This window comes from Eucyclogobius newberryi, unplaced genomic scaffold (genome assembly GCF_026437365.1).
Source record: "Eucyclogobius newberryi isolate DKJ021-1_F unplaced genomic scaffold, fEucNew1.0.hap1 SCAF_21, whole genome shotgun sequence".
Taxonomy (NCBI): Eukaryota; Metazoa; Chordata; class Actinopteri; order Gobiiformes; family Gobiidae; genus Eucyclogobius; species Eucyclogobius newberryi.
Window position 1 is genome coordinate 11724519 of NW_027315846.1, and position 26952 is coordinate 11751470.

Sequence of the window (26952 nt, forward strand, 5' to 3'; positions counted from 1 at the left end):
TCACCTTCACTACTCATTGAGGTGGAGACCCTTATAGTAATACAAATAAGAAAGCAAGAGGATTCTAGACTTGTGCATGTCAAAACAAGATAAAACACTACAGTTTGTTCTGCAGGATTTGTTTTGATTAGCAGCTTCAAAACAGTTCTTGATTAGAAATTATGATTAGCTTTTCGTACAGATATTTCTGCCAGTACTCATGACAAAACAAGTAGCAGACGTGGTTCAGGAGGCATTAAGTGAACGGCTGAGAAAAATTAGTCTAGATTAATATTGTAAACCCAGGGGCCTGATAAGACAGCATCTTTAGCTGCCACATCGCATTCCTCATCGAGCTCCAAAAGGTCTTGTCATTATGAGGGAGGTACATGTAATATTTCAAAAGCCAACTCAACGTATAGTTATTTTCTGCCTTTCAGACGTTGATGAACAAATTATCAATTTCTGTGCATTATTCTTGGCTTCAGTGTCCTTGTTTGAGTTGTGCAGTTGCATTAGCGAAATTAGCAGCCAGGTTCTGCGGCCAAAAATACATAAATATATGTTTTAATCCGCACAGTTTCTTCAGACTGCACATTCTGCATTATTTCAAGCTTTCAGAGATAACTTTGCAGTCTTACCTCTACGTTATTATCCAAAACCACACCGGTTCTTGTCACACTTGTTTGTGTGGCTGCTCCATGTCTTCCGGCCTCTATTTATAACCAACGGAGGCTGAGAGCGCAGCGCCCTCTGGTGGTCGGGGGTTTCAATGGTTTCTTCTTCTTCCTGTTTTTTTTTTGGCGGGTGGCAACCAACGTTAGGTGCATTTCCACCACCTACTGTGCTGGAGTGTGGGTCAGAGTATCTGCACTTATGTATACTGTACCTCAAAATTCTATGTATTAGCTTTGTTTCCCTTAAGAATTTTACTAAATCGTTGCATTCTATGGTTTTCAATATATTTTCCAAACAAACACTTCTTCTCTGTTCCTAAAAAAATCCCGCTTAAAAATCTCCCTCTTTGCCTCAAACCTACTGCATCGTAAAAGGACATGCTCCACTGACTCAATTTCAACTCCACATTCACACAATCCTGAAGGATGTTTCCCCAGTAACTTTAACGTTTGATTTAACCCAGTGTGTCCCAATCTTAATCTTGTAATTGCCACCTGCTCTCTTCTGCTCAGCCCCAGTTTTTACCTTCCCTACCTTCTTTTGTACCTGATACATGTGCCTCCCCTTCTGCCCTTCATCCCAGCGCCGCTGCCACTCTGTTACAATTTGACTTAAGATTACCGATTTCACCCCTGTCTTACTAAGAGCTACTTCAAACATAATCTCCTTTAGCGCCTGCTTAGCAAGACAGTCAGCTATTTCATTTCCAGGTATCTGCTTATGAGCTGGGATCCACATAAATTTGATTTGAATTTGGCGGCAATTAAGTCGAAACAAAAACTGATACATTTCAAAGAGTATGTCTGGACGGCTCTGTGATGAGAAAGCGTGAATAGAAGTCAATGAGGCAAATGAATCGGAAACATACAAGTGCCTCTTCAACTCTATTTTCTTCTACCCACTGTAACGTCTTCATAATTGCATCACCTCAACTGTGTAAACAGCAAGGTAGTCGGATGTTCTCTGTTTTTTTGAATATTTAACTCCGGTATAACATATGCATAACCCGTTTTCCCTGATTCCGATTCTTTGGACCCATCTGTGTATATAATAATGCAACTTGAATAGATATTATGAATTCTCTCATTCACAGCCTCCAAAATATTCCTCCCCCTTCTACCTTCCATCTCGTGAACATACAAGTCAACTTCAACTGCCGGCTATAGCCAAAAAGGTGTGACTGGGCCGGACACGGCAGGACTGTAATTTCTCCCCTGGATTTCCATCTCAGTTGCAATTTGACTTGCTGTCCAGGCAAAGCAAGATGTTTCTGCCTTCTGTTTTCCCGACATGGCTAAAGATTTTTGACTGCTGGATGGCGCTCCTCCCCATGTCCCTGTAAATTTGTCCAGTATTGCATCATGATTTGCTTATGTCTCAGGTCTACGGGCAACTCTCCCATCTCAACCTGAACTGCTGTAACAGGAGACGTTTTTAGAGCTCCACAGCATAATCTCAGGGCTTGATTTTGCAGAACTTCCAACCTCCTAATTCATGTTTTACTTGCTTCTCTGTACATCAGGCACCCGTAGTCCATCACCGATCTAATCAATGCAATGTATGTGTTTTTAAGAGCAGCTAGCTCCGCCCCCCACGCACACCCTGACAAACACCTCATTATATTGATCACTTTTTTTACATTTCTCTTCCACTTTCCTTATGTGCTCATTCCATAAAAGTTTTGAGTCGAAGAACAAGTCCCAAAAATCTAAAACTACTTACCCGCTCAATATTTCCCCCATACATTTTTAAATCAATCTCCTCACTCTTTCTCCAACTAAAAACCACTGACTTTGTTTTCTCCACAGAGAACTTAAAACCCCAAGTGTACGACCAGTTCTCAACCGTCTTTATTGCCCTCCGGATTTTATTTTGCACAAGCCTTAGATTCTTTCCTCTTTTCCACAAGGCTCCATCATCAGCGAATAACGATTGCATTAAATCTGGCTCAATATTACTAAAAACATCATTTACCATAGTTAAAAACAGAAGTGGACTAATAACGCTGCCTTGTGGAGTACCGTTCTCAACCTTATATTTATCTCGCAGTTCCCATCTGGACTTGGATAACTCTCAAATAAAAAAACTGTTTAATCCAGTTAAAAGCCCTACCTCTAACTCCCATCTTAAATAACTTAATCAAAAGACCCTCCTTCCAGACCATATCATACACTTTCTCTGTATCGAAGAAAACTGCTAGTACTACCTCCTTATTCACCTGTGCTTTTCTAATTTCCGTCTCTAGACATACAGCTGGATCCATCGTTCCCCTGCCTTTCCTAAACACACTCTGAAATGGTGGGAAAAAAAAACTTACTCTCAATGTGGTATGTTATTCTCTCTGTTATCATCCTCTCCATGACCTTACCAACATTTGATGTAAGCGCAATAGGTCTGTAACTTGATGGATTTGTTGGATCTTTCCCTGGCTCGATAATGGGAATAATCACTGCTTCCTTCCAGCTCCTGGGTAACCTGCCCTCTTCCCATACCTTATTAAATATCCCTAATAATTTCCCCTTCCGCCCTACACCCAAGATGCTTCAACATAATATAACAGATCTGGTCCTTTCCTGGTGTAGTCATGCCAGACTTCTCTATAGCCCTCTTCATCTCTGACATAGAGAACGGAACATCCATCACTTGGTTACAGAGTGTTGGTTCCTCCAAGATATTCCCATTTGCCATCCTGGTTTCATCCCTTCCACGTTTCCCTGCCTCTGACAAATTATCCGAACTATGAATTTTTGCAAATGCTCGGACCATAAGGTCAGCCTTCTCTACATTAGACACAGCAGTTACTTCCCCTTGTTTAAGAATTGGATATGTCCTCTCTCTTCTAATCCCTCTCATCTTTCTAATCATACCCCATACATTTCCCAGAGGGGTTGTCCTACCTATTGTGTCGCAATATCCTCTCCAACTTCCCTTTCTTGCCTGTTTAATTACTTTCCTTACTTGTGCCTGAGCTCTTTTATATTCTATTAGCTTCTGGAAATTGTGTGTTCTCTCCGACTCTCTGCGACTTCTATTTCTCACCTTTACTGCCTCAGTACACTCTTCTATCCACCAGGGAACTGCCTTCTTACTCATTCTCCCCTTACTTTTTGGAATTGCCAAATTAGCAGCGCTCATCAATACCTCTGAAAATGTTTTATCCACCTCTTCTATGTTTGAACGTAAATCGACCTCCTCTATACATACATATTTAAATATATCCCACCTAGCCTTACTGAACACCCACCTCTCCTGTTTTTCACCATCATTCGCTTCCCTATTTATACTTATTGTGCAAAAGATTGGAAAATGATCACTGCCAATAGTAGACTCGCCCTTTACATCCCACTCACAAATCCCAGCAAGATCTCTTGATACCAATGTTAGGTCTAAAACAGAGCTTCTCCCTGTGTGAACATCGATCCGCACATCCCCCTTCCATCATTTATACAAACCAAATTATTATCCTCCAAGAACTGTTCTACAATCTCCCCATTTGCATCATTCTGCGCTGCCCCCCATAAAGTGCTATGTGAATTAAAATCCCCACATCACACCAAACACTTGCTCACATGACGGTAACTGGACTGTGGGCGGAGCCGGTGTGGGCTTGGACTCTCCGGCCTTCACTTCCTCTTCGGTACATTCAGGCGATGGGTCAAACGCCACAGGTGTCAAGTCCTTTTCAGCGGGACATGGTAGTGCTACAGTTTCAGCCGCCTTCTGATTGGAAAGCAGCCTTCTTCTTTTGGTGCGGTAAACTCTCCACGCCAGCAGCCCACCTAAAGTCACCCCCAGGACTGTGGTCACAACTGCAGTTAGGGGTATACGATGAGACATGGCGGCCGCTTTTGGGGTTTGTCAAGCAGAGTAACAAGTGCTATTGACAAGGAAAAGAGACAAACAAACAAAATGTAATGAATGAAATTCATTTTATGAAATGTAGATGCTTGGTTTTACCTTTTGTGCGTCAGTGAGTGAATGAAACTTTACTGTTGAAGGGCAGTTTGGACAAGAACAGCATTTCTCTGAAAAGGGGAAAGTGCAAATGAGTAAATACTGTACAACCGCATCACGTTTGGGGGGCTAATGTGTAATTTCCCCTGTGAATCAAAACGGTTTGATGTAATGTTAAAATGTACCAGAAGTATTACTGGGAAATTTGAAAATATGTTTGATCGAGTTGGCAAGTTTTCAGGTTTCAACTTCCAACTTTTCAGTAGAATGTTTGTTTGTTTTTACATTAAAAAAAAACAGGGCAACATAAATATTCCTCGCAGAAAATGATCACTTTAGGGGTCCTGTATTTTTGGGTGGTAAAATGATGTGATATATTGCCATTCCAATCTCTCTCGGTGTTTAAAAGGGGTAAACATTGCAAACTACACGGTTTTATAGCAACATATCAGGCCTGTCTCACCTTCACCTTCACTACTCATTGAGGTGGAGACCCTTATAGTAATACAAATAAGTGTTGAGAAAGCAAGAGGATTCTAGACTTGTGCATGTCTAAACAAGATAAAACACTGCAGGATTTGTTTTGATTAGCAGCTTCAAAACAGTTCTTGATTAGAAATTATGATTAGCTTTTCGTACAGATATTTCTGCCAGTACTCATGACAAAACAAGTAGCAGACGTGGTTCAGGAGGCATTAAGTGAACGGCTGAGAAAAATTAGTCTAGATTAATATTGTAAACCCAGTGGCCTGATAAGATAGCATCTTTAGCTGCCACATCTCATTCCTCGAGCTCCAAAAGGTCTTGTCATTATGAGGGAGGTACATGTATTATTTCAAAAGCCAACTCAACGTAAAGTTATTTTCTGCTTTTCAGACGTTGATGAACAAATTATCAATTTCTGTGCATCATTCTTGGCTTCACTGTCCTTGTTTGAGTTGTGCAGTTGCATTAGCGAAATTAGCAGCCAGGTTCTGCGGCCAAAAATACATAAATATAAGTTTTAATCCGCAAAGTTTCTTCAGACTGCACATTCTCCATTATTTCAAGCTTTCAGAGATAACTTTGCAGTCTTACCTCTACGTTATTATCCAAAACCACACCGGTTCTTGTCACACTTGTTTGTGTGGCTGCTCCATGTCTTCCGGCCTCTATTTATAACCAACGGAGGCTGAGAGCGCAGCGCCCTCTGGTGGTCGGGGGTTTCAATGGTTTTGGTCAGTGAACGCGATCAATAAATGATTCTGCAGATTATTAAAACTCCATTTAAGGCAACATTTTTATTTATTTATTCCCTGTTGTCAACCATCTGATAAAAGGGCACTATCAAACTCCAGGGCATGTAGTACATACAGGGAAATCTATAACCTTATTTTCAGTCAAATCAGTCATTCTGTGATGAATCAGGATCAGTTTAAATTCAAGAATCACAAATTAAAAAAGCCTCAAATTTACGAAATTTTCCATTTAAAAGGCATTCCATCTGGACTTTTCACTTTTGTTTTTAGGGGTAGTATAACAATGATATTGGTGGGTTGAACTCATGTGTCATTCATTTTGTCCTCAATTCATCAGATTTGACCAAATATGTCTATGTTCAGACAATCATACCAGGAGCAGTTTTATATCCCAGATAAAAATATTTCATTATTTTTAACTAATGTGAAATGGTAATTTGGTAACTTTAATATAAATTAACACATTTGTTGTCTAATTATCACTATCAGCAAATAGCTATCGGCGCATTCATTCATATTGGACCATTCCCATTTGTTTTACTTAATTACAAATTCATGAATCAAATTTTTAGTCTTTTTGGTTCTGCATTGAAATGGCAATTGTCAAGACCCAGAAATGCCAAATCTGTCATCAGTCAATCCAAACCGCCTAACAGCAGCTCTACCCCTTTGTGCATAGTTTGTAACCACCACGAGTAAATCTGACAGCAGAGGGCAAAACTAGAGGGTCAGCCATTTGTTTATACATCAAAACAGCTTCAGTTTGAATTGAGGGTAATTTTAGTCTGGCATTTTAGGGGAAATTAGCCCAAATGATAAAGAGTTTTAACTAAACATGTGCCATACATTATGAACAGGACATTTTAGTCACCTGCGCATGCTGAAGTCACGGTACTTTCAATGTGTAATGCAACTTTCCAAATGCAGTGACAAAGATTACAAACACTTTTCTACCACCATCAATTTATTCAATCTTTTTTCAATAGATCTCCAAAGAAGTGGAATAAAGTAATGAAATAATTACAAAATGGAAAAATAGAGAATAGATCATATTCACAGGCTTGATTAAAAAAATAAAACCATGACTGACCGAGTAAGTGAGAAGACGAGTTGATGGAATCTCCCTGTAGTTTTTGGGTGCAGCAGTCGACGCACCACAACTAACTAATTTAGGTCAAATGATCTAATGTTTAGTGCTTGTGCAAAGTAAAACATTCAACTTCTTCAAAAACAATGAGGATAAATAAGTGGAGAGCTTGAGAGTAAAAGTTTAAGTAGTGAAAGAGTTTTTCGTAGTACTACGAAAAACTCTGCACTGGTAAATGAGGCCACCAGTTGGGCACCGCCACCATCATTAGGTCCACACCGATTGTTGCTGCAACAAAACCTTATTTACAGTGAGATGCTTCACACCCAATCACAGGATGCGTCAGACGCCAGTAATATCTTTTAAACTTACAATATTAAAAAACCCAACAAAATTAAAGTAAAGCAGCTGTCCCTTCACAAAAATCTCTTTACATCACATTACAAATTAGCACTGCTGTGAGCTGTGTACAGAATAGATTCTTTATAGATAGATTTATATATTTATGTATAATATATGCTGTCTTTTTTTATACACGCACATAAACTTGTCATTGTAGCTAGCCTGCGCCTTTGGCAAGATTACTTACAACTCTTCTGTTAGATTCCAAAGCTATTTAAAATATACTTAATGCATAAAAATAAACATTTTGGCATTGTCTCACTCTTCTTCTGATTGGGAAGTTTTTTTATTGAGAACTCCTCGTCTCGGTGCTGCAGTCATTATGAGAAAGGTCTCGTCGTTTGTCCCCCCCACAGGGTCCCACGAGCCGCGTCTGAGCGAAGGCAACGAATGGGGTGATCAAAATCCACAGGGAAATGGCGACTGAGCTCCACAGCACAAACAAAACATTAAAGACGACGTAGATGAACTGCAGGAGGCGCTGTGTCTTGTGCGGCGACCCTCTACCTTCTTATCTGCTGAGATTTCTCCCCGTTTGTGGGGTTTTCGCCGCTTTAGCTTGTCCGCTGGATTAGAACGGACAACGCTCACCTTCCCCGTACAGTCACTTCAAATTCATTCTTACTCTAGTGCCGTTCAGTCGCCGCTCGCCGTCCTCAGAGTTGGATCTCAAATGTTTTATGAAGCTCGGTGGAAAAGGGATTTGTGGGGGAGGGTGAGGTGCGCTGGCGTGACCTGCTCTCCAGCGCCGCCCACTGAGCCTCAAAGGCGTCTTCCTGCGGCGGTTCGGCGGGCTGCATCACAGGCGACAAATGGGCAATCTGCGTTTGACTGGCCCAATTGTCCGCTCCGTTGAATGTTACGCTCCCGTTAGATGGTTGGTTCGAAACGGGCAGCGGAGGTTTGATGAACGGGCTGACGTTGGGGTTGCTCATCACCGGGACGTCCTGCGGTGGAATGACGGGCGCAGGGAACAGCTGGGTTTGCGCGGCCGACCCGAAAACGTTGGCCACCATTTGAGACGGGGTAATGCCCACGACGGGGACGCTCGGCTGCGGGAAGGAGAGCCCGTTGGAGATGGGGTACGAGGCGGGAGCGGGGGCGCTGAAGACCGGCTGTCGCGGCGGTATCATCGGGACGGCGGGGGGCAGGGTGGGCATAAAGGCCACTGGAAGAGCGGGCGCGGCTGGCATTGGGACGGGCGCGATGAAGGGTTGGGCGGGGGGCGGAGGGGCGGAGGGCATGAGGGGGTTCGGCTGCGGGACAGTGGGCAAGATGGGGTTTGGAGCTTGGACTGATCTGGTCACTTCCTCCAGCCACCTGTCGGCCTCTGACGGTGTGCGCCTGTGGGACGCCATGGCGGGGGACGACGAGGGGGGCACAACTATGACCGGAGCGGGGGAGGCCCAGTCTGCTGCGCCTGTCGGGGACAAATGCAACAAGTTAATGGTGAAAAGCAAAGAGAAACCCTGAAGAAAGACCCCCCCCCCGTCAGGTCCTGCTTTCAAATTTGTTATGCTAATTTCCATCACAAAACAAAATGAAATTGCTTTGAACTTCCATCCATCCATCCATCCATTTTCTACCGGTTGTTCCCTTTCGGGGTTGTGAGTGACTGGAGCCTATCCCAGTGACTTCGGGCCTTAGGCGGGGTACATCCTGGACAGTGGCCAACTCGTCGCAGGGCCAACACTTGACAAAGCACTGCTTTGAACTTAACTCTGAAAAATATAGTAGCTACTAGGACAGTGGTTCTTAAACTTTTTGTAGGTACTGAACCCCACCAGTTTCATATGCGCATTCACCAGACCCTTGGAAATAAAAATATTTTTTTCAAAGTCTGGGGCCCCATGCATGAACCTGACACCCCACAAAATAATGAATCCAAGAAAAAAATATTTTAAACAAAGATAATATGATAAGGTATGTTATCATAGTTATATCTTTTTTCAAAAATGTGGGTTGTCAGGTTCATGTATGGGGCCACAGAATTCAAAACATAGGTGTATATTTTACTAGTGCACAAAATGAACCGTGCATCAACATCACTGTGTTCAAAGAACAAAATCATCAAAACAAGACAAAAACAAAATAATGAAGATAACTCAGAAGAGGACGGAAATCTATGGGAGACTAGATGCGATGTGATCCGTCGCGCTAATAAACAAACGCACGTGTGTGTTGTATTACTCCACACAAGTGGAAGTGCGCATGCGCACTTCCACTTCCACCTGAGTACTCAAATCGTCCATTGCGCCTTTAATATGGAGAATAATGTATTTAAAATAAAAAAATAAATGAAAGTCTGGCTAGTCGACTACAAAAATAGCAGTTAGCTTACCCTAATCTCTACCATAAATTGTGTTTTTAGATGCAATCAGAATTTTATGAAATGTTATAATCACAATGACAGACATCGAGCAATTACGTATATTGTATGTGATTTTTTTTTTTAAGAAGCTATACATTTCCAGAAGATTGGCAGCATTTCGTTAAGCGCTAATTGATTGGTTTACAACACATTACAGAAAAAAAAAAATCACAAAAAATGTGTTCAAAGCGTGCATTCAGTTTACATTTCTGTGTCCAAAACAGCATAATGTAAAAACAATGAGATCCCTTTAGCCAGAGCCTCTTACCTGTCTGCACTGGGGCGGCCGGGCCCGGTGCCGGGGTCTTGGCCCAGGGGTTAGTGTCCCGGGCGGGCAGGGCGGGGGGCAGTGCGGGGAGGTTAACAGAAGCAGCAGCCACAGAGAAGACGGGAGCAGTGCCATTCACTACAGTACAGACAAACAAGACGCTCACGTTGTCATTGTGTTAGACATGCGAAGTTAATAACAGCCTCAAATGACAAGTTAACAGACGAGTAATTAGAAAAGTGTCAAGCAGTTCAGTGCATATTTAACATGCAGAAACACAAAATAGAGATTAGTCTCTAAAAGGATAATTACGATACAGGAAACTCTCCAAACTGTGGGGCATGGATTCATGTTTTTTGTGCAGAAATGTTGGCAGGGGAGTACATTTGGCAGCAAAAGGCACGCAGTTTTTTTTTAAATTTAGCTTGAATTTATGAACTTTGCTGCCAGCGTCTCCAAATAAGGAGTGCTCATTATCCAAAAACTGTTCCATGCGTACATGTTATTAAAGAAACCCAGTGCATAAAGAAAGATATATCAATGCACACAATAAGAACGTACGCGAGGCCCTCTACAACAGGGCCAATGTTTAGTAACTTACATTTTACACACATTTGTTCTCCCCTGAGTAAGTCGTGACAATGGTGTAGCTGTGTTTTTGAGCTGAAATGGTCTTATTATAGACCTGGTTTAGATCTGGTGATACTCGAGAAGCCAAATCTTTTCTTTGGTTGAACTTGGTGTGAAAAGTTAAGGGACTAATTGCAAATACAAACAAATACACATCAAAACTTAGAGTAAACCTAGACCTAAACTTTAACTAGTCTAGAAGAGTAAAAGCTTTCCAGTAATGACGACGATGCTTAGTAGCGTTAGTTTGAAAGAGTAAATTGCGTGGTTACCTGGGGCGATGGGGGACTGTGGAGAAGATGCAGGTTTGGGCATGGGGGCGGAGGAGAAGGGGTCTTCTGGAGGGCCACTGAACGCAGAGGCGATCTGAGTGCACAGAGAGCTGATGCTGTCGCTCTCACCCTCCACTTCAGGGACTGAGGACGCAATAAAGGGAGAGATGCAAAGCAATAATCAATAATAATCAACATTTCTACTCGTATTCTTTAGTCATTTTATTATTAGCGACTGAAAACGTTCTCAAAAGATATAGGTTTTACTAGGGATGTGCAAAAGTAATGAAATACTGCCAAACTACATGGTAAAACTATGTCCATTATCAATCTGAATACTTTTACCAATTTATATTAACTACACTTTTAATTAATAGCCTGAATGGAGCTCGACAGTCAAAGCTCACTGTGGTTGCGGAAATACAGTTCTCATTTATACAGTTCTCATTCACAGGGATTAAAAAATATTCAAATAGCAAGAATTTAATGGCACGGCAAAGGACAAGCAGCTCTGTTGTAACTGATTGTAAAAACACATGTAAAACTTAAAATTCTTCTAAATGTTTTAATAACTTTAAAATGTTTATAAAGTTTCCGATTTTATATAAAAACGTATACAATGTAAGCTCATTGTTTCGGAATGAATTAATTTACTTGACCAAGCGGTGGGCGGTCACAGTTGCATAAAGCATGAAAAAAGACTTTATAATGTACAATGTTTGACAAGAATAATTCAGGCATCATACCCGTAACCTAACCCCTTAATTAAATGTTTATTAAGCTGGAAATAAGTCATTGTTCATGCTTTATTAAGGCTAATTAAGCTGTAGTTATTAAAGAGTACCACCCATTTGTGCTGGTTATTTTGAGAAAGGATGGACTGTATATAATAGACCTTTAATATGACATAAATTGAACTGTTAATATGAAATTGTATTGTATTATATTAAGATGATTTCCTTCAAGTTGTCAGATTTAAGTCTGTTAAATCTTGCCATTGACACAGACACACACCCATAGACTCAGGACTCTTGTATGAACTCAGAACATGTGATCCGTGCAGCGTTGCGCCTCACCCGTATTGTTAATGGAGAAGTCAGACTTGCGCTGCTGAGTGGAGGGCAGCTCGTTCATGCGCAGAGACCGCCCGCGCTTGAACGGGGACGTGTTTTGGCTCAGGGCGGGGAAACCTCTGAAGGAGCCCTGTCGGGCCAAGGCCTCAGGCGTGGCATGTCGGCGCGGGATCACCTGAGGTCCCAGGGCGGTCATCACGGAGAGGGGCGGGGAGGAGGAGGGGGAAGAGGAAGAGCCCGCCGAGAGGGGGCCGGAGGAGTTTGTCCCACTGCTGATGGAGTTCACACTGACTGTAGGGTCCGTGTCTGAGGAAAGAGCAGAGGTCACAGTTCAGGAGCCTTTTCAGAACTAGAGCCGTCACAAGGTCATGTTTAGACTGAGGATTATAAGTTAAGATAAAATATTCCTTTACATGGGGAAATTTCATTGTTGCAACGCAGGTAGATACAGAGGTAGATACAGAAGAAAAGAACAGATAACTTATAGGAAGATTGAAAAAAACACTCTCAGTAGATCTCTTATAAACAAAAACTCAGAATATATAAATAGAATTTTATTATTATAGAATTTTATAAGAATATTATTGTCATCATATTAAAACAAACAAAAGCAAAATTCTTAACTAATTTTCATTCACATTGTCTATTAAATCACCATTCCTCTACCAAGTAACCAGCTTTATGAAATCAAACTTTCTGAATAATGAAGTTAAATTGATTTGACATTTTGAGCCAGATAAAAAAAAACTTTGCATTTAGGTCTCTAGAGTTCTCATTGAATCCATCCATCCATCCATTTTCTACCGCTTGTTCCCTTTCGGGGTCGCGGGTGACTGGAGCCTATCCCAGTGACTTCGGGCCTTAGGCGGGGTACACCCTGGACAGTGGCCAACTTGTCGCAGGGCCAACATAGAGACATAGACATTACAGACACTTCACTCTCACATTCATTCACTAGGGCCAATTTAGAGTTACCAATTTTGCCTAACACATGCATGTCTTTGGACGGTGGGAGGAAGCCGGAGAACCCGGAGAGAACCCACGGTAACACTGGGAGAACATGCAGACTCCACCCAGAGAGATCATGTGATGTTGGTCTGGTCCGGGAATCGAACCCATGATCTCCTTCTTGGGAGGCAAGAGCGCTAACCGCCTTTGCCACCGTGCACCCCTTTGAATTGTCACAATGTTTTAATTCTTACGATTATATTGGGACCCGATTCATTTTGATCCCTATTCAGAAGTAAAATGTGAAATAATGAACGGTCAAAAGTGTTCATTCACTGTATGGTAGGTTTATAGACTATAGTTTAGTTTAGTTTTTACTTTCATCCCAATCAAATATAACCAATCATATAAATAGGAAGCAATATATTCTTGCAATTGGCTTGAAATCAGAATCAGGTTTATTGCCAAACGAGGAATTTGCTTGCCACCACTTCTCTCTACCATTACGATGTATTCATAAATAACCAGTTTATCTTCCTTTGAGCCTTCTTTATTCCGATTATTTGATTATGCAATTTTGGGACAACCACTAATGTTTTGTGACATTGAAAGACATCACAAACAACCAAATAAACAAACAAATGGTGGCAAATAAACTAAACTAAAGAGTCCTAAAACCACACCTTTCTTTGCGTCCTGGAGCTGCCTCATCACCTCCTCTCTCTCGGCCGCCTCCGTTGCCGTGGTGACCCTGAATGAGCCCTCCCGGGTGAAGGTCGTCCTGTTGGCGTCGAAGGTCGCGGTGACACCGCACTCCTTCTCCCGCTTCTGTTTCCGCTCCAAACAGGCCGCGAAGGCACAGCCGACTGCGTGACTCAGACGCTCGCCCTGCAAACCAGAGATTCATGACTACACACTGTAATTATACACAACAACCCATTTAACACAACTATTTTATGTTCATTAAGTACTATGTGACTTTGCTGGAGAGGGTACTGCCTACTTGTCTTCATTTCTTTGCCTGGAATGTCCCGCAGTATGGCATTTAAACTTGTCTATCTTACATTTATAAAGTGACAGTTTTTAGCGAGGGTCCGATGTGGATTTTTTAATGAGGCGATATTCGATATTTGGCTTGCTGCTGTGACCGAATGTTTTAAAATCCCAAACAAAATTCAAAGCAAGGTCCATAAAACTATCTTAAATTGAAGTAAAGATCACAAACTAACTTTCCACTTGATAAAAATAATAAAATGTATTTATCTGAAAAATAATGGTGTCTTCAATATTTCCCGATACTGGAACCGAAATATCATCCATCTCCAGGTATTTTTAATACAATCTACCGGTATTACTATTATTATTTATATACCAGTGGTTCTTAAACTTTTTGGAGGTACTGAACCCCAGTTTCATTGGGTTAGTTGGAAAAATAAAATGTATTTTTTCAAATTTTGTGGCCTCATGCATGAACCTGACAAACCCACAAACTAATCAAATTGGTCAGATTGCATGACGTGCTGTAAACACCGCCCACTTTCTACATGCAGCCAATCATACATCAGTTCAGCAAAAATAACCAATGAAACGGGTCTACCTGCTGCGCTAAACACTTAGTGACGTCATGATGCATTTTTAAAATATTAAAATCCCCAAATCCAGGGCCTGGCTCCGCCCATGGAAGTCATACGTTTGCACCTGACAGGACGACACCACTCTGATTCTGATGGTCTGAGATTCTGTCGAGCGGACAAGCAGATAACTTTGAGCAATCGAACAAATTCGTGTTGTATTCATCAGCAAAGATGAATATTAGGAATTTTCCAGCGAAACGGACAACTTTGAAACTCTCAAACACGGACTTATTCCATGGAGTCGCAGGGGGCGCTGTGCACGATTCTTCCGCGCAGGTAAATAGGCCCGCGGCAAATATGGATTCTCGCAAAGGGAACGGCGGCTCCCGCGGCTCCCGCGGCTCCCCGTATTCGCGACCGTCGGCTCTAGTCGTGAAAAACGAACTATTGGCCAAAAACATGCGGGAGGAAAACTACGAAGACTCAGACGGTTCTCTACCGGTCACGCCGGAGTTCCCCTTGGCGGAGCGCGACCCGTTGGAGTGCGCCACAAAGCAGTTGCTAAGCGACTTTTTCAAAGTCATCGCTGGGATTTCTCAGTCCAACAGGAGGAAAAGGCCAGCGCTGACTACAATGAAGCGAGTGGTGGAGAGCCTGCGCACGCCTTTGCCCAAATGCGCAGTCTATGTAGCTAAGGCTATAGAGGACAGAGGAGCTGATGTAGCGCTCATCAGTGAAGTGGCCAAGTTCATCTTTGAAGACGGCACCACCAACTGGGGTCGTGTCGCCAGCCTGATCTCATTCGGGGCCGTTGTGTGCCAGTCTCTGAAGACAAACAGAAGAGAAAACTATGTGGAGCAAGTGGGCCAAGCAATCTCCTCGTACCTTCTGTCCCACCATCGAGAGTGGCTGGTCCAGAACAATGCATGGGACGGATTTGTCCAATTCTTCAGAGTAGAAGACCCAGAGTCATCAGTGAGGAACACTCTTATGGCAGTAGTCGGATTCGGATTAGCTGGTATTGGTGCAACGCTGGCCATATTTATCAACCCGCTCTTTATTTGACATCAAGATGGGGATGGGAGCGATGTTTTACAAACTTTGCACAAACTCGGACTCCTTGTTCTTATGTTGGAGACATTTTAAGTTATATTTCATTTCACAAAGTTTATTTTTCGAATAATTGTTATTGTACATAAGTTTCTATGCATGTAATAAATGTTTACCTGAAATCTGCTGTCCATTGTTTACGTTGAGAGACTGCTTTAAAGCGTGAGCACAAGCTTGTTTCCATGCCTTTCACAATGTCCACGAAAAGACCGGGATCTTCATTGTGCAGAGGAGGAACTGATTTGCATGATTACAGTAAGTTGTTGTTTTATGGGTTGTTGTTGTTGTTGTTGTTTTATGGCAGTTGACGTCCAAGTGTTTAGACTTTATTCTTCAGACTTTGTCGTATTCTTTAGAAGTTCTTCTTCCATTACTTTGGTGTTTCAAAGCCCATGAGTTTAAAGCACGTTACAACATCCTCTTGCTCCTCATCCTCGGCTCAGTTTCCAACACACCCCAACTCTATAAACGTTTACCCAATCCTGTAAGTAAGCAACTACAGCCTCACACAAACCCTGTGACTGGAATGTAAGAACGTTCAGCAGATTGGAGTTCTACTGTCACTTTTAACCTGGAGGATTGGCATTAACCAGAAGTGTGGCCCTGGACAGTTCAAATGCAGTGGGCTGAGTTTGGACACTTATATTGTCCTAGAACTAAATACTTAATCCAAGAAAAACACATTTTAAAGAAAGATAATATGATATGGTATGTTATAGTTATCACAGTTTTTTCAAAAATGTGGGTTGTCAGGTTCATGCATGGGGCCACAGAATTCAAAACATAGGTATATATTTTACTGGTGCACAAAATGAACTGTGCATCAACATCACGGTGTTCAAAGAACAAAATCATCAAAACAAGATTTTCACACAAAAACATAATGAAAATTTACTGCAAATCAGTGTGACTTCATCTGTTGACTTTCAGAGACCAGTTCAAAAATGCACATTCACCTTAGCAAGTGCCACCCTCAAGTCATTTTCACAACAAAGTCTGTTCCTTTTCTTCATTTTTATGTCCAGCATCCTTGAAAAGGATTTCTCGTAAAGAAATTATATTATAGTAGTTATAGAAAAGGACAAGGGAAATGGCCCCAGAGGCTGACCTTTGGGACCAGGCTGGTGCCAAGACTTAACCCTAAAAGGAGGGCTGAGATTCAGGGTAACCTCTGGGGCCTGTTCTCTATTGCTTTTGGCCCTTTTGGGGCCAGGCTGGTGCCAAGACTTAGCCCAGAAAGGAGGGCTTTGATACAGGTTAAACTCTGGGTGATTTCCCTGGTCCTTTTGGCCCTCTTAGGTGCAAGCTGGTACCAAGACATTGCCCAGAAAGGTGGGCTTTGATTCAGTCTAAAATATTAAGAAAGAAATCACAAGACATACCATCACGACAGTCACAAGTCGACAAATGAATGCACCAAATTCCCTGCAGCACAAATCATATGAGTCTGATGTGTGTTTTGACCTCCGCCGAACCCTGAGGTTGACTCACCGAACCCAGGTTAAGAACCACTGGTATATACACATCACGATACAACAATGATTCTTGATTACTGACAGATAACAAAAGTATGTATTAATTTTAACACATCACTGTTCCATTAGTATGTGACCATTCTTTGTGAAATCAAACTTTCTGAATGCAAAAGTAAAGCTATTGTGATATAAACAGCCACATAAAAATCATTATACATTTAGGTGCACTTTTCTGGGTCCTGATTGAATAGAAATGACACAATTTTGCTTCTAAAATGGTCACGATTATTACTTTTTAATTCTTACAATTATATTATGACCTGAATAATCTCAATGATCGATTAACCGATTAATCTTGACATCCCTATGAAGGTAAAGGAAGACACAGATAGGAGACATTAAAATACAGCTCATGTGTCACCAGGATAACCGTTTAAAGAGGAACTGGATACTGTGTGGGACAAAGGTTAAAGGATGTAATGCCTCTCTAGGTCTTCATTGGAGACATCAGAAATAGTTTGTGTTTGTAGTCTGTGTTCTTACCGAGTCTTTGATGGCCATGAAGCAGTGGCAGATCCAGCGTCGCGTGGTGCCGTCTCTGCAGATGTAGGAAAAGGCCTTCTCAAAGTTTCTGTCCGGAGCGCAGAACGACACCTTCTCTATCGTCTGGTCCAAGATCAAGTCCTGCAAAAAACATGGTGGTGAAGAGTATTATTAAAGCATATCCAGTAGGGATTCCATCCCTCTTCCCTCTTCTGTTCTACCAACATACACCCAGTATGTTACCTGCCCCACCAGAGACAATAGAACATTGGACTTGTTTTTTGCCAACACCAAGGAGGCTTATTCTTCTTCCCCCCTCCCTCCCCTGGGCAGCTCGGACCACAACCTTGTACATCTGAGGCCTGTGTATAAACCCATCGTGCGCAGGCAGCCTGTGGTGTCCCGTGAGGTGAGGATGTGGTCTGCTGAGAGCGAGGAGGCTCTGAGGGACTGCTTCAGCACCACTGTCTGGACTGAGCTTTATGACCCACATGGGGAGGACATCAACACTATCACAGAGTGCATCACGGACTACATCAACTTCTGTTTTGAGAACATTGTTCCCTCCCGGACGGTGCGGTGTTTTCCAAACAACAAGCCATGGATTAACCGTGAACTGAAGGCTCTGCTGAAGGAGAAGAAGAGAGCCTTCAGGTCAGGGAACAAGGAGGAGCTGAGGACTGTGCAGAAGGAGCTGAGGAGGAAGATCAGGCAGGCTGAGGCCGGCTACAAGAGGAGGATGGAGGAGCAGCTGCAGCAAAAGAACATTCAGGGAGTGTGGAGGAGCCTGAAAACCATCTCGGGCTTCAAAATCCCCCCTGCCCAGACAGAGGGGGATCTACAGTGGGTGAATGATTTAAATGCTCACTTCTTGAGGTTTGATCGGTCACCCGCCCCTCCCCCTGCACAGCTGCATGCTCCCTCTTCCACAGCTGGACAATGCCCTGCATCTGTTCCTCTTCGCTTATCTGCCCTGGACCATCAGCTCCCCACTTCGCCTGGACTCACCCATCCCCCCAGCACACGGTCCCCCTGTCAACCACTGACTGTCACAGCAGCACAGGTGAGGAGTGAGCTGAAGAGGATTAAAGTGAGGAAGGCAGCAGGACCTGATGGCATCAGCCCCAGGCTCCTTAAGTCCTGCGCAGATGAACTGTGTGGAGTTATGGAGCATATCTTCAACATGAGCCTGAAGCTGAGGGTGGTACCACAGGTCTGGAAGACCTCCTGTCTGGTACCTGTGCCTAAGACACCGCGCCCCAAAGACCTCAACAGCTTCAGGCCAGTGGCTCTCACGTCCCACCTGATGAAGACACCGTGAGCTCAGCCATGGACCCGCTGCAGTTTGCATATCGGCCTGGCATCGGAGTGGAGGACGCCGTCATCTCCCTGCTGCACCGCTCTCTCTCTCACCTGGAAAAGCCTGGCAGCTCTGTGAGGATTCTGTTCTTTGATCTTTCCAGCGCCTTCAACACCATCCAGCCGCTGCTCCTGAGGGACAAACTGGAGACTGCTGGTGTGGAGTATGACCTGGCAGAGTGGATCCTGGACTACCTCACAGACCGACCCCAGTTTGTGAGAGCCCGGAACTGTGTGTCTGACACTCGGACCTGCAGTGTGGGGGCGCCCCAGGGCACTGTCCTCGCGCCCTTTCTCTTCACCCTTTACACTGCAGACTTCAGACATGACACGGACAGCTGTGTCCTGCAGAAGTTCTCTGACGACTCTGCCATCATCGGACTCATCACGGACGACGATGACGCAGATTACGGAGGACTGGCGCAGGACTTTGTGGACTGGTGTCAGCGGAACCACCTCCTCATCAACGCGGGGAAGACCAAGGAGATGGTGGTGGATTTCCGCAGACGCCACCCCACTGCCCCCTCACCAGTGAACATCCAGGGACGGGACATTGAGAGAGTGGACTCATACAAGTACCTGGGTATTCATCCGAACCACAAACTGGACTGGACTCATAACACAGACGCACTGTACAGGAAGAGCCAGAGTCGGCTCTACCTCCTGAAGAGACTCAGGTCTTTTGGAGTGACAGGGCCACTCCTGAAGACCTTCTACGACTCTGTGGTGGCATCAGCCCTCCTGTATGGTGTGGCCTGCTGGAGCAGCAGCATCACAGAGAGGGAGAGGAGGAAGCTGGACAGAGTCATCAAGAAGTCCAGCTCCGTCCTGGGCTGTGCTCTGGACTCGGTGCAGGAGGTGGGGGACAGGAGGGTCCTGGCTAGATTCACATCTATGCTGGACCATGAGTGTCGCCCCCTGCAGGACACTCTCTCCGCTCTGGAGAGCAGCTTCAGTGAGAGACTGATCCACCCTCGATGTGTGAAGGAAAGGTTACGTAGGTCTTTCCTTCCTGCTGCTGTCAGACTTTATAACAAATACTGTTAGTACTGAACACTCGCAATACTGATCTAACCTAATACTGATGTGCAATTCTGTCATATGTGCAATTGCTGTTGGAATTCATGTGCAATTCATGTGCAATTACTGTGAAATTCATGTGCAATCTATGTGCTGTCGTGACACATATTCATGTGCAATTACTGTCGTGATCACATGCAATGGTATTTATGTATTTATTTATTTATTTGTCTATGGGAGTTTTTATTTATTTATAGGAGATCTTCTACTGAAAGTGTTTTTCAGACTTCCTATAAGTGATCTGTTCTTCTGTATCTACCTCTGTATCTACCTGCGTTGCACCAATGAAATTTCCCCATGTGGGACAATAAAGGAATATCTTATCTTATCTTATCTTATCATTACCATTGCTGCATCAATCAATAAACTGTGTGTTTCGTTCTGCCCCTCAAACCACAAGCAAAGCCACTTATCTAATCTGTAGTGGCAAAACATGATCATTTACTAGTTTTTGTCATTTGAAATTCATAGATAGATTATTCTCTGCAGGTTTTACAGTTCACAAATAATTGCTTTAAATAATTGTGATTCCAACTTCGATCAAATAATCATAATTTTTTTCTTCCATAAATTGTACAGCCCTTTTAAATTGACACTTGCCGATTTCTGTACATAATTCATCAAGAACTCCTAATTGTAAGGTATATAATGCAAATGTATGTTTTGTATGCTATATGTTACACCTTACCTGGGACTACAGTTTGAAACCTTTACAGAAATGTTCAATAATATGCACTTTCCCACTTCAATAAACTAATAAATAAAAAAGGCACAGAATGGCTTTACAGTTGTTTGCATACGTCTTGCAGTAACAGTTCTCATCCAGCAGGTGTCCCTCTAAGATTAAACGTGACACCTTTCTCTGCAGCTGCAATAAGTTCATATCCGCTGAGTGGGTTTGGAAGTCAATAGAGAAACAAATCTATAACCATCTTGTTGACATCTGTTTAGGCAACGGCATTTGTTGCACTGAAACTGAATATTGGAAGGACAAAGTTAAAAAGAGTCAAACCACGTATTTAAATTGAATCTTAGCAGGAATAATTTTAGGTGCTGGTAGGTGCTATTTAAGTATATTTTAACAAACCACAAAGTTGACACAATCAAAATGAACATTAATGGTTAGTCGAGACATTTTCTCTGCAAACTGTCAAAGAGTCTCAAAAAGTCACAAACATATAAAATACTGGTAGATCTTACCTTTGTTTTGTCGTCTACAACTCGGAGCCCGTCTGCCGACACCCATAACACGGCTCGAACCGGCTTCTTCCCCGCCTGAAAACAAACACACAAGAGAAACAAAGCAGTGAGAACAATATATTTAATTGAATGACCATTCTCTTTGCCCCTCAGCGTGAGTTTTCATTTGCTTGGTACTTTTAATTGAATCAAACACACAAAGCACACCTGTGAAGGAAGCACCAAGTAAAGGATAAAGAGGAGTTACTGTCCTGTGTCGTTCAGGCCATGTCCACGCTAAAGCTAAATGGATCCACTAAGTTTGTCAGTTTAGACATGATTTGATTACAGCATCCGAAGTCAAAAATGTATGCACAAATATATATTTTACTGATAATGAGGATCAAACCAAACAGAGTGGTGATCAGTGGCCCTCAGAATCAGCTGGTCTGGCCCATTTAACCCAAATGTATAAATGTGTTGTTCTTATTTTGATATTTTAGAAACGTTCTCGGTTTCAAACTGTTCGAAAGAGAAGATTTTGTAAATAAGAATGTGGATAACGCTTTAAAATAAGGTTCCTCAGTGAACTATATATATATAAGACCTTAATAGAAACTAGTTATTCATTTTATGCAATTATAAATACTTATGATTCCTTTTAAATGTTAGTAGTAAATGCTTATAAACAAATAATTAGTGCTTATTAACACCTTATGAACAGTATTTTACCAAGAGATCTTATTCAAAGCGTTACCAGAATGTCTTCTTCTTAATGCTTTGCTCTGTTATTTTTGACCTTATTTACAGAATATTCTACCGGACACTGTGGACAAAGCCTGAAATAACGATACTAATTTCTATTTTACAAAACCAAAAGATCTGTGATAAAACATGGTGCTCTGATGCAGTGGAGCTCCCATTGTGTTAACACGACAAAGCTTAACACTGTGAGTTAAGATCAATATAATCAACAGCAATGTGTCATGGTTCATTTCTCTGTTTGTAGAAGAGAAGAGCTGAAGGAGGGAAGACACACCTGTTAATAAATAAAAAACAAAGAAAGTGCCCCTCCCAAATAATTGTAACGTAACATAAGACACATGCATCAGACTTGTTCAGTGTTTGTGTCTTCAGCCAGGAGAGGTGATCAAAGGGTGAAGTGTTAACGTGAAGGAGGAAATAAAACGATATACGGAGCATTTAAAAACAAGAGACACTAAAAAACACTCAGACAACTTACTTTTGCAAAGAATCCCTTGAAGAATTTCCTGTCCTGGAAGTGGATGTGGTAAAAAAGGGGGGGAGGGAGGGGGAGACGAGGGAGGAACAAAATGTCAAAATTTGTGTTGCCTAGAAATCTACACACGATCTGGAGCCCACAGAAGGAGGAGGAGTCGGTTGTCTACGTGGGAAGAACTAGGTTAGACTGAGTGAGAGAAGGTGAGGTTCAACCCAGAACGTTTACATGCACCAATAGTACTCCTGTGTAAAAAATATTCATGGATTTTTATTTATAATTCAGCTTTGTGAATGTATATATGGGATTTTAATTATTTTTACTTATGATTATGGCTCTAATCGATGACAAAATGTGCTCATGTATTCTACCTTTCTACTTTTAGAGTATATTTACAATAGTAACTTTTAAACTTTTAGTAAATTTCATCTGCCCGTTCTATTAATTTCAGGCACAAATGCCGGTAATCATTTGAATAATTGTGACATCAATTATGATTTAAATAATTGAGTATTTTTTGTCCGTAATCGAGGAGCCCCGAGTCAAAGTTTTGAAACCCATTGCTCAAGATCTACTTTACCCATAGTTAAAAGTTTCAGTGATTATATGAATCCAAATTACTGCAGAAATCATTCATCGGCCTTGAAACTAAATAATTACACCTACAACTGTACGATGTCAGAGGTCAAGGCTCAATACTTTCTGCTCTCCAAATAAAGTGTAATAAAGTACAGCAGTGATCTACCACCAGAAGCATTTAGTGACTTTGTTTGGTTGTCGGCAGAAAACATAAACGTCTGAACATATTGGAAGATGCGATGTGGAAGGAATGCAGGAGATGTCTTTTGGCAGGTTAGACAGTTTCGGAGGAAAATATTGTTGTATTATTGGTTTCATAAAATGTGTAATAAACATGAATACTGAACAGATAATATTAACCTGGCAGATGTAATGAAGTTCAATGGAGTTACGGGTGCATGTAAAAGTAGCTCTGGGTTGTTAATGCGGGTTATGCACTTTGTTAATATGGACAGAACTAAAGTTAATAAAGCTGCTAAACTTAAGTCAGTGTATCCTCACCGTCAAAATATTAAAATACATTTCAATTATTATAATAAGCCGGTCTATAAAAAGAGACAGAACTTAAGGTGGGGGTCAGTCTCCAAAACCCATTCTTTTGAGTTTCCTCTCAGACAAAGACACGGTCGCGGCCTTTTGTTGTTCAGCAGACAGAAACCCATTTGTCCGGACACGAGTTTGACCCCTGTCACAACCCGCATTTACTCTGAGGAAAGAGGGAACCGCAAAAGGTTTCAGACGGGTTTTTGTTTTTTTAGTGCATCATTACATCAATCAATGTTAAATGATTGTGGACAGATGCATAACAAGATTTTTCAGGTCTCTTAAAGGCTAGATTGATAGATAGAAATTGATAATAGTCAGAAGAAGGCTGTTGGTTAGGGCCTCAAAATGCACTATTAACTTTGTTGTACTAAAAGGCGCAAATAGTTTTGAAAATGAGTTTATATTTGCAAAAGGTGTGTCACAAAACTGGGCCCCACATCAGATCCCTTTAGGACACATTAAGCAGTTTGATAAATAAATGCATAAATAAATACAATTTCTTTGGCATGGAACCAATTTCAAAGCTTTTCTTCTTATCTTAAACCTTCCCAGGCTCTGTATTAATGTTTTACAAACCACTGACTAATAGCTGCCCAAAACTGACCTGATCCCCCGTTTAGACGTCGGTATGATAGAATCCAGCCTGAGTCAAAGGGGTTCAAGTCGAGGTCATGACCAAACCCTGGACCGGCTTTAATCCTGAGGTGGGTCTCCTCCTCAGACTCTGAAGGAGTGCCACTCGGCTCCTGTTACCGCAGCGTTAATGCATGATTTCACTTGTTAAAATGGCAACGAGAGATTGGTCTAAGAACTTAAGCTCGTGTCTACAGAGCTGTGAGAACCAAAATCGACCCTTTTAAGAGAGGTAATAAGCAGTGAATACATTCTGGTGATGAGGGTTGTATTGTAATAGAATTGAGAAGTTCCTAAAGCGAACTTGGGGTTTATTGTTGTAGAAAAGTATGTAGCATGTAGCCTTTAGCTTATTAAAATGTGTGCACACTTGTTTTTGTGTTTACTACCCAGGCACCGACATGCATTTATTTAGGTTTTACAAGCATTTATTAAATAATGAAACTTATTTTAATAGATTCAGTCATTTCTAATTTTCATAATGTGCTTGCTTTTAAAAAAGAAGTTTAGAACCAATCCACTGTCAATAAAAACATGTGGGTTTGGGGCAGACTTTGGACTATTTTGCGTTAAATGGTAATAGTTAAAAGTCTGTACCATTCATGTTCAGGAAACTATTATTGAAAGCAATTTGTTGCTTTTTAATTAGACGGAATGAAGAAATAAAATACCGTCTTGTCATAACGCCCAGCTCTAGTTTTTACTAATACAAAAGCATGAGCAGCAATGTTAATTACACACACTAATCAATCTCTCAACTACTCACTCTATGCAAACAACGGCAGAGCCCATAGTTTAGTTTGGTTAAGCTACAGAAAACTAGGTTAGTCAGCTGGGATTTAAGTGGAGGAGGGGAAATTCTAAACAACATAGCATAAATATCTGCTCAAAAACACAAAATTGTGACACACAACAATAATAGCATTCAGGACGTCCGTGCAGGAGGAGCTAGTCTAAACTATGAGACGAAAGAAAAAAGGAGGCTTTGTTTGTTGAGGTTTGAAAAGCGAGAGGACCAACATGAAAGAACTAAAAGAGTAGATTTCACTGGAGAATACGTGTTGAGTATGATTTTGTTTTGGTTGAAACATAAATCTAGATTAACCAGAGATTGAAAATACTACATAACAGGTCAAGGAGCCAAAATGGTGTAGTAACCTTGGCCTTAACAGTGCCATTGATCAGAAGTAGTAAAGAAAACCACTCTAGTTCTTGAACTCCAAAAATTCCAGAGAAGCCCCTGTATTAGCAATTCTTACCCCACAGTTTGAGACCCTCTGCTCTAAACATAGCCCCAGGAGCCATTAACCAGCAGCTGGTGTCTGATCGGCTCTGCCCCCAGTAACAACATCGGCAGCCTGAGGATGTGCCAGTACAACGCAGACTTCTGCTGCTGCATCTGTCACAGGCTCAGAGCTAAAACAGCCACGGCAAAACATTTGGTACAAGAATCATGTGGGAGTGAACTGCTGGCCCACAAGCTCACCGTCTGAGAATTCAAAACATCTACAGAGTGTACACTGTATGGTTCGCGAGATCATTTAAATCTTTATAGCATTTCGGCAGAGTTGACGTCTATTGTGCACAACAGGGTTAAAGGTAGGTCATGTAATTTCCACGTCCGTTCCTGCTGGAACAATGCACCAATTCCCTGGGTGGCTCAAAAACTACTTTTTAGTCTGTATAGAACTTAGGCAGCTCTATGTTAATCAATAGAACCGGAAGAGGATTACGTCGTATGGCGGCGCCTAGATGGGCTTCCAGACCCAAATCAGTCTGGTCACGGTTTTTAGCCCTCAAGGTTCTGATCGGCGTCATTGACAGGCTCCTATGCTTGTGAATTTTGTTCATTGGGAATGGCAATAAACCTTTTCTGATTCAGGTGGATTATCCAATCAGGGACACCTATGGTCTGTCCAAAACAAACATGGCTGCTTGAGCAAAAAGGAAAACAGGGGAATGAAAAACATCACGCATTTCTGCTGTATCAAGGGACAAAGCATAAACGCTGTTAATCTGAAGTGAGAGAAGTTTGATTTGTTCTAAATTATAGTTGACCAATGAGCTACCCTGACATGCATCAGAATCAGTTTTTGTAAAGAATTTAAGTTCACAGAGACAAGCAGGTGATGCCACCAGTCTAGTATACAGGTCAGATCTGTAGAAAGGTGACCCCACTCACAGAAAGAATGCATTTTTGAGGGTAAAAGCACATGTTTTGAATAAATGCAAAACAGATAAGTTTAATGCCATATTAAGGAACATTACACACCTTCAACAACAAGGCGCCAAGACACCCAAATGATGTAACATCACAATGACATGATTGTGACATGAGGCTGAAGAGAGTTGGTGGTATAAACCTGTCCTTCTGAAAGAATTCTCTCATAAGATATTAAGAAAAACACTGATCTTTTGATATGATAAATCAGTGCTGGTGATGGTTTCATCTTAGTTTGCCACTTGCTTTGTTCTCCTTTAGTTCTGGCTAAGTCCAATTATTTTGTTCTACGGTTGTCCTGGTTTAAACAAGTTCATCAATTACAACTAATCAATTATTGTAATCGTCAACCAATTCAGAGGTATCATGACTATAAAACTGCAGGAAAAACAAGAAATAATCAGATTCACACAAAGATTTATTGACAAAAAGGTTAATCATAAAAAAAAAAAAATTCTGGGCCTTTCACAGTCTAAAGAACTAATGGATTAATGAAAATAATAGACACCAGAT

General features: G+C 41.9%; 1 protein-coding gene and 1 long non-coding RNA gene across 5 annotated transcripts in view; both read right to left on the reverse strand.

Annotated features, from left to right (window-relative positions):
• Positions 1–4190: 4190 nt before the first annotated feature.
• On the reverse strand, positions 4191–5785 carry LOC140370664 (uncharacterized). Its single transcript, XR_011928379.1, has 3 exons — positions 5689–5785; positions 4615–4682; positions 4191–4534 (listed from the first exon to the last, which is right to left on the reverse strand). It is a non-coding gene; the product is annotated as an uncharacterized lncRNA (long non-coding RNA).
• Positions 5786–6795: 1010 nt separating this feature from the next.
• The window catches only part of LOC140370186 (protein numb homolog), a 65923-nt gene continuing 45766 nt past the window's right edge, over positions 6796–26952 (reverse strand). The window contains exons 4-11 of one of the 4 annotated variants that reach the window (XM_072457219.1): positions 22464–22496; positions 21242–21316; positions 17603–17743; positions 13584–13788; positions 11956–12258; positions 10880–11023; positions 9978–10115; positions 6796–8758 (exon numbers count right to left, since the gene is read on the reverse strand). In XM_072457219.1, the coding sequence (XP_072313320.1) occupies positions 7995–8758; positions 9978–10115; positions 10880–11023; positions 11956–12258; positions 13584–13788; positions 17603–17743; positions 21242–21316; positions 22464–22496 (1803 nt within the window). In that variant the 3' untranslated portion in view covers positions 6796–7994. The remainder of the gene's footprint in view (positions 8759–9977; positions 10116–10879; positions 11024–11955; positions 12259–13583; positions 13789–17602; positions 17744–21241; positions 21317–22463; positions 22497–26952) is intronic. The other 3 variants (XM_072457220.1, XM_072457221.1, XM_072457222.1) reach the window with 3 other exon arrangements.